The sequence below is a fragment of the Orycteropus afer genome, unplaced genomic scaffold (genome assembly GCF_000298275.1).
Source record: "Orycteropus afer afer isolate SDZICR_OR568_19922 unplaced genomic scaffold, OryAfe1.0 scaffold00053, whole genome shotgun sequence".
In the NCBI taxonomy this organism is placed as follows: domain Eukaryota; kingdom Metazoa; phylum Chordata; class Mammalia; order Tubulidentata; family Orycteropodidae; genus Orycteropus; species Orycteropus afer.
In genome coordinates, this window is record NW_006921640.1 from 5848722 (window position 1) to 5857074 (window position 8353).

At 37.2% G+C, this 8353-nt stretch overlaps 1 protein-coding gene across 1 annotated transcript in view; it reads left to right on the forward strand.

Annotated features, from left to right (window-relative positions):
- Positions 1-8353, forward strand: part of INTS9 (integrator complex subunit 9) — a 173545-nt gene that overhangs the window by 107011 nt on the left and 58181 nt on the right. The window contains exons 9-10 of the mRNA XM_007938721.1: positions 2160-2340; positions 7602-7662. Coding sequence (XP_007936912.1) covers positions 2160-2340; positions 7602-7662 — 242 coding nt within the window. The remainder of the gene's footprint in view (positions 1-2159; positions 2341-7601; positions 7663-8353) is intronic.

Here is an 8353-nt window from a genome sequence, read left to right on the forward strand (position 1 = left end):
TAGTGATACTGCCTCGGAAACCCAAGGAGGGGTCGCTATGAGTCGGGGCCAACTCGACGGCAAACAACAACAACAACAACAAATTTATTTTCTTTGGATATAATTGCAAATAAAATTTAGAAATCCTGCCTTTCTTTTAGAAAAGTATTAGAGGAAGTAATGAGCTTAGCCTATTCATCCCTAATGACTTGAAGTAATATTACATCTATTCTAGGGAAAAGAAATAGTCATACTATATTTTCATGAAAGGTGCTGTCTTTCGAAATTTCACTTAGCTTTGCTAATTATAGTTGATCTGTTTTTGTTCTTTGCTAAAAATAAGCAAACATAATTTATTCTTGCCTTGGAAATACTACTCTCAAGTAGAATCGTTGGTTGGTTGGTTTATAATCTAGAATCATAGACTCAAAGAACTTTATGTCTGAAAGGAACCTTATGTCTAATTCACTGTTTTCTCAAAATAGAATCTGCAAACCTCAGGATCAAGGCAGGGTATCTAAATATTGAGCTTTGAGTACCCTACCACAAGCCTAGTAAGACAGACTCTCAGGGCATGGGAGAGAAAAGTTGCATTTTCAACTGGCAATTCTTTTTTTTTTTTTTTTTAATTGTGATTTGGGTGAAAACTTACAGAGAAAATTCACTTTCCATACAGCAGTTTACATACACTTTGTCTCATGACATTGACTGTAATTTCCCACAGTGCAACAGCTCTCTTCCCACTTCCTCCCCATAGTTACCTCTTCCCTACCCTCCCATGCACTCCTGCCCCTCAAGCTGTCTTCCTGTGCATACATACCTCTTCTATTGTCCCAGATACTCTCCAAGGAGTGTATCTGCGTAATGTAAATATTCAGCTTATATGCCTATCTTTTGTTTGGCTGGAAGACACATGAGTGGGTTCAATTCCAGACCTAAAGGGTAGCTAGGTTGAAGGGCCATAGTCTCAGTGGTTCCACCAGGCTCTGTCAGACCAGCAAACGTGGTCCCCTTTTTTTTTATTTTTAAATGATTTTGAATTTTGTTCCATGTTGTTCTCCCACTGTATCCAGGATCTCCTCCATAGATCCCCCTCTAAGTGGTTGACAGTGGTAGCTGGGCATCGTCTAGTTCTTCTGATCTCATAGTTGTATACACTGAGGATCACATGGTGTACCAGTCACTTGGACTCATTGTTTCCATGCGTCTTTGGTTTTCTTTATTCTTGTTTGTTCTGGACGAGGAGAGATACATCTTTGCATCTTGATGGCCACTTCCAAGCTTTTAAGATCCCAGTCTCAACTGGCAATTCTTAAGCAAATTAAAGCTTGACTCATCTAGTTCGTTCCTCTAGTTTACCTGATGAGAAAACTGAGGCCTGCAAAGACATAGTGGTTTTCCTAAGGTCCTATAGCTTTGTGACAAAGCCAGGGCTAGGGTCCAGACCTCTTGATCCCTGGCCACTGATTTTGGTTTTTTCACTGTGCCATACTCTAGTAGCAGCAAGTCAGTTGTGTTCCACATATAGCATGTAGGTAAACATAAGCCATCAAAGACTTCAAATTCTGTACCCAAAAGATTCTTGTATTAATTTGTTTTAGAAACCAAACCAAAGACAAACTCATATAAGAATTTTTTTAGCCAGTTATAACTCTCGATATGATTATAACTCATAAGTTGCAATTCTTTACTTGATAATGTATTTTCAGTATGTAAAGTTTGAAGAACTTTCTAAGAGACAAAACATCAATAAAAGAAAATGCCACTCAAAAACAGCCCATAGGAAAAACTTGGCCTATTTCCTTGTAGGTTATTCAGCAGTGACTACTCTAGCAGTTTTTTAAACAGGAGCTAGAAGAAGGCACCTGGAGGGTCCATCCTGAGGTTCAACTGCCATTGGTAACCTTTGAAACCCAAACTCTTAATTGTGCACCTATTCCCAGGGACTCAGACATTGAATTAAAAGTTAGCTGATTATCAGCCTCTAGAGCCCCCACTTCAGTGCTGGTACTCTTGCAAGAAACAGATTATTACACATGTGAAGTGAATTTTAAGAGCAGAAGTAGAAAAATGAAAGAAGTACAAGTATTATTTTAAAAGTTACAGTCTGTCATGATAAAACTGTCCTTTGATACTTTTTCTTTCTTTCTTTCTTTCACATGTGGCTTCTATTTTTATAGCTCTTACAGTCCGGAATGGAGGTAATGTGTTGGTTCCCTGCTACCCTTCTGGAGTGATCTATGATCTCCTGGAATGCCTGTATCAGTACATTGACTCAGCCGGCCTCTCCAATGTCCCTTTCTACTTCATCTCCCCTGTGGCTAACAGTTCACTCGAGTTTTCCCAGATTTTTGCTGAGTGGTATGTCAGTATTCTTCTCTTTTTCTATTTGATTCAGAATTCATATATTCACAAGCAGTAAGAATTAAAATAATGTTTTTTTTTTCCTCACATTAGTATGAAACTTTCATTTCATTGTTTTGCCATGTCTGTGATCTGCAGATCTTCATTAATGAAAACCAAATCTGTTAGGTTGCTAGAGTTTAGAAAAGTAGTTATGAAGGAGTAAGAAATGAAAAGCAAAGACTTAATTTTCCAACACTTTCAAAATCAATAGCAAAAATGTTATGTCTTTTATCTTCTCACATGCTGCCCTCTGCCTCTCACAAAATGAAGTTACATTCTGAACAGTTAAAAAAAAATATGAAAGCTATATTCACGTTGTTTAAAACTTACACCAAATTTGGTAATAAAAAGATTTTTTTTTCTTATTTCAGTCGCATGTTGTTTAACAAAATTGGGTTTGATTACAACAGCAGATTATTTGACTGAATCCTAGGGTGGGTAAAGTATTGATCCATATGAAGTCAGTGGACCTTTTTAGGGTTTAAGATTAACTTAACTTTTCTAGTATACATAATATAGTGACCTAGAATGGTGTTTTCCAAACTTTCAAAAGCTCTGACACACATAAGATAGGGTATGTTTAATCCCTTTTCATAGTGTGGTAGTACCAAAATGGACACAGTATTCTGCTGAATTGCTGAGTAACAAAAAAAAAGGAATTTATACATCATTCTGTTTTATATACTAACATTATGTTGCTTCTCTTTTCTTTAAAAACAAAACACACCCAAACAAGCAAATGTTGGCAGACACTGGGGGACAGCAAGAAGCTGAGGCTTCTGCGGGTACCACAGAAGGGCCATCTATAGGCTAGAGCAGAACTCATGAGGTCAGGAGCCACAGAGGCCAGAAGCCAAGGCAGTAGGAACCATTATGGCTAGGACCAGACCGGGAAGAGCAGGCTGACCTGAGACTAAATGCCTATAGCAACCTAGTCGTGGGGATATTGATCCCTAGAGCAGCAAAGGAGGTGAAGCAGTGCCTTCAGAGTGGGCTGTGGGAGTCCTGGCTTAGGGGCTTAGTACTGACCTGTTTTCGCAATAGTCATTCACTAATTCAAGTCTGAAGCTAATGTTTTTGAATTTTAGTAACCAAATTCCTTATTTAGAGAGTAAGCTTGCTTTTAAAGCAAGGCTGTTTAACAACAAAGTGAATTAGGGAAGAGAGCTTGCCTGTTAGATGTTTATAGGATTTTCACTGGTTCTGAATATTAGACATGGGACGCAGTTTCATCCAAAGCAAAGGAATCAGAGAGCTGCTAGTATCTCAGCTCATGTACTCACAGTACTAACATATGGACAAGACCAACAGCTTTGAAGCCTTTTACTAGGGGAGACTGGAAGAATTAGAAAATATGGAAGGAAATGAAAGCAAACTGGCCACGGAGTATAGGGAACAGAAATAAGTATCAGCTCCTTTTCTGTTCTCCTAACCCAGTTAGTTAGTGGTAAACTTTGTTTCAAAATAGGCAAAATTCCTTCTAAGAGAGTAGTTTTTAACCTTTGCTAAATATTGAAATTACCCGATAAGCTTTTCAAAATCCTATTACCCTGCCCTCCTCAGTCCAATTGAATCAGAGTGTCCCATGGTGGTCCCGAAGCATCAGTATCTTTTTTTTTTTTTGGCATCAGTATCTTTTAAAGCTTCCCGAGTGACTCCAGTGTGCAGCCAAGTTTCAGAACTGGCAAACTAATATGTGGAGTATGGTATCCAGCTGTCATGGTTTACCCTGGGACTAAGGGGTACCCAGGGCATAGAACTTTCTGTACTAAAACCAGGACAGTTGTTCACTCTGGGGTGCAAATTATGTTAAGAAAATATTTTTATTTCTGTAAAATTTGTTTGTGTAAATTACACTGAGAAAAATAGATACATCAAAATTCTCTTATTCTAAGTCCCTGTGTTACAAATGTCCAATTTATGGTCAACTCATACTTGCCCTTTAATGTTCTGTAAATGCCCTTCCTTTGAAATGATTGAACCAACCCTTGCAACAAATTCTTCATCACAATCACCTTCACTTGCTGCACATGCAGCTTTTAAATCATTGAAAGAACTTAAACCTTCCAGTAGAATAAGGCCAAATAAGAACCGTATGCACCTGTTCCAATTTACCTACAAATTCAACTTAAAGACCCACTTAGATATGGATCTCTTTTGTAACCTGTGGACTGCCTGTACTTCTTTAACTGTTCCTCTTTCCTCAATTTTCATAAGTAGTCTATCTCTACCTATCCCTTAAATGCTGGTACTACGTGGGGTTCTATCCTTTACCCTCTGCTCACGTATCTCTGCTTCCCGTTCATTCTTGTGGCTTCATCTACCTCACTGCTAAGGACACCCCATTCTGTGTGGCTTCATCTACCTCACTGCTAAGGACACCCCATTCTGTAACTCCAGCTCTGCTTCTGTGGTTCATGGATTGGTAATTCTTCACTTGTACACACCACAGGCACAACAAATGCCTCAAGGATAAAGCCAAACTAAACTAATCATCCTTGAAGCATGAACCTACTCTTCCTTTTGTAGTTTTCTATTTTGTTTGAGGTCACTACCATCCACCATGCCAGGCATTGAAGCATCATTCTTGATTGCTCCCTTTTCTGTATCAAGTAACCAATAAATCCTGCCAACTTTATTTCCTAATTGTTTCTCAGATTGGTTTCTGCTCTGCATTTCTACAGTATGGGGTAGACTGGAGTCTTCTCTCTACATTGGCCTCTGCAAAAGGCCACTTATTGTGCTTCAGTCTCATGCTCCATCCAAACCCCCACATATGACCTCCAATTGATTGCTGAAGGATCTATCTAAAATGCGAATGTGATTGTGTTGATATCTTTTTTAAAGTCCTCCAATAATTCCTCTTTATTGATAGGATCCCTGTAGCCTTTACTCTTGCCATTCCCCATCCTTGAACTTCATACCCTAACAGTAAGGAACTGTGGACAGTTATCTAATAAAACCACCTGTTCAAGGCTCCCCTGTATGTCCTTGCCTATGTTATACCTCAGTCCACACTGCCACCCCCAGGTAATTCACACCCAAGCAGGATTTCTCTTTGGCCAACTCTTACTTATTCTTAAGAGCATCTTCTTCTAGGGAGCCTTTCTTAAACCCCTAAATGGAATTGGCCATCCCTTCTCTATATTCTTAGACCATATATATGTATTATGACTGTACATATGTGTGTATCTGTGTCTTCATCAGATTATTTCAAGTGGTGAGAGGTTTACACATCAGCCTCTTTCTTTATGCTAGAGAGTCCTCAAAGTGAGAGACTTTTTTTTTAATAAAATGTATTTTATATATTTATTTTAAATTTCTTTAAGAGTTTGTTTCACATTCAACATTAAGTGTTCATTTAGTTTCACTCCCCAGTTACCATCCCCAACCCTAACCCAGTCGCCTTCCCTCCCTGCCCAGTAACCCTTCCCCCCGCCCCGTACCCCTCACAGTTATGCACTCCTGTGTGTCCTACATTTTCTCTGTGTGAATGTTGCCCCTCTGGTGCCCTGTGGTCGATTGCTCCAAGGGAGGCATTTCCATAGAGTATATGGGTGCGTCACCCTGGGTTGAGTGGTCTGCATGTACATCTTGTTTACTATTGGGCTGAGAGAGCCAGCCCCACAGAGTGAGTTTTATTCCTGGCCCAGAATGTATCCCAGGACCATAGTATTGGGGGTCTCACCAGACTCCATCCAACCAATAATTCTGATCATTATTGAGTTTTTGGATTTTGTTCCACATTTTTCCTCCCACTCTATCCAGAATCTCAAAGTAAGAGACTTCTTTGTATCCTCATTGCTTAACACATGGTGGCACTTACTACATGTTTATTGATTGAACTAAATAGAAATATGGGAGGGAACATAGGAAGAAGTAAGTATATGATCACTAAGTTTAAGATTCTGAGAAGGATATTTCAGAAGCTTAAAAATGAGACACCTCTCATGGGAAGACTACTACAAAGATGCAAATTTATAACTTATGGGTTTTATGTAATCAGTAGGATTTATTCTAGAAATTGATAGTAATTCTACAGTTCTCATGCAAAGAGAAATGAGCAAGAATAGGTTAGAAAACTTTGCCTGAGAAAAGTAATTAAGGGAGAAATTTACCACATAATATAATTATAAATGAGGCAACAGTTGTTAAAATATATTGACATTATATTTGCCAACAAAAGGATAGATCAGTATTTATCTAGAAACAAACCATACAAAAGTTTAGTATATGATATTAATACAAATCAGTTGAAAAAGGAAAGATTATTCATTAAATAGTACCTAGACAAGTAATTCCTTGACCATTTGGGAAAATAAAATAAAATGAATGCTTCTTTTCATACTATACACTAAAACAAATTCCAGATAAAATCATTAAGTGGGGTGGGGGTGGGAGACAAAAAAGAAGACAAAAGAAACTCTGAAACTGAAAGAAAATGGTTAACCAATTCACAGCTGTAGGGAAAAGGATTGTAACAATAGAATATAAAAAAAATACTAAAACTATCAATATATAAAAATAAAAAACTTGTCAAAAGATCAAAGACCTAAATTCAATGTGGTGTCCTTTATTGGATGTTACAACAGAAAGAGAACATTTGTGGAAAAACTGGTGAAATTGAATAAAGACTGGCATTTAGTTTGTAATAATGTACTAATGCTAATTAATTAGTTTTGTCGAATTTACAGCTTTTATGTACCGCAAAATATAATGGAAGATGTTAACATTAGGGGAAACTGAGTAGAAGATACATTTCTATCTTTGCAACTTTTTTGTAAATCTGAAATTTTTCCAAAATGAAAAGTTTATTTTAAGCACATGACTGTTAATGAAAGATTAGTAGTTCATATCTACCAAGAGGAATCTCAGAAGAAAGACTTGGCCATCTATTTCTGAAAGATCACAGCATTGAAAAAAACCCCGTGAAGCACGGTTTTACTTAGATATGTGAGTCAGGGTCAACTCAGTGGCACCTGGTTTGGGTTCTTTTGTTTGTTTTTTTATTGAGGAATTTTAAAGGTTTTAAAAAATTGGCTCACAATATGCTTATGTCCTGAAAGCTCTGTAGGACTTTTATTCACTCTGAAATTCACTGGCAGGAAAATTTGTAATACTTTAGTGTTTAGTTATTTGCACTGCTACCACTAGGTGGCAACAAGTACCACAGTATGTCCTAAGTAATATGCTGATCTATTTCTCCTCTTTAAAAGGCTTTGTCACAACAAACAGACTAAAGTGTATCTCCCAGAACCTCCTTTTCCTCATGCAGAGGTAAGAAAATGGGATTACTGGGTCAGGGAAGAAAAGAAATGTAGATAATTTTAGGTAAAGGGGAAGGAGCAGTACATTAGATAAAAAATATCCCCAGGGAAACTGATAGATCCCTTTGTTTCCCATACGAAACAAAAATGAATATTCTAATGCAGAAGTCAGTCCTTTGTCATATTATTAAAGAGTCATTAGTTTTTCCTACTATTAACACATTATGTTACTACTATGTTTATACAATTCATAGCCTACAACTGTTCTATTGACTGGATCAAGAATATTATAATTTTATAATTACTGTAACCAACTTTTTTGGTTAATAGATTTATCATCAAATTGTTCTTTTCAGTTATGTCAATCATATATGTAAAATTTTAATGATAAAAATAACAATGTTTCAGTTTTACAAATAAGAATATTCTCCCTCCATGGCATAACCGATAAACTATGCATATAGTTTTTATATATAAAAAAAGCATAAACCAAACTCACTGCCATTAGGTCAATTACAACTCATAACAACCCCCTTTGTGTTTCTGAGAGGGTAAATCTTTATGGAAGTAGATTACTTAGTCTTCCTTCCGTGGAGTAGCTAGGGGGTTTGAATCACCAACCTTCAGGTTAGCAGTCAAGTGCCTTAGGTACTATGCCACCAGAGGTCTGTTATAGTTTTTATTAAAAAAAAAAAAAAAAA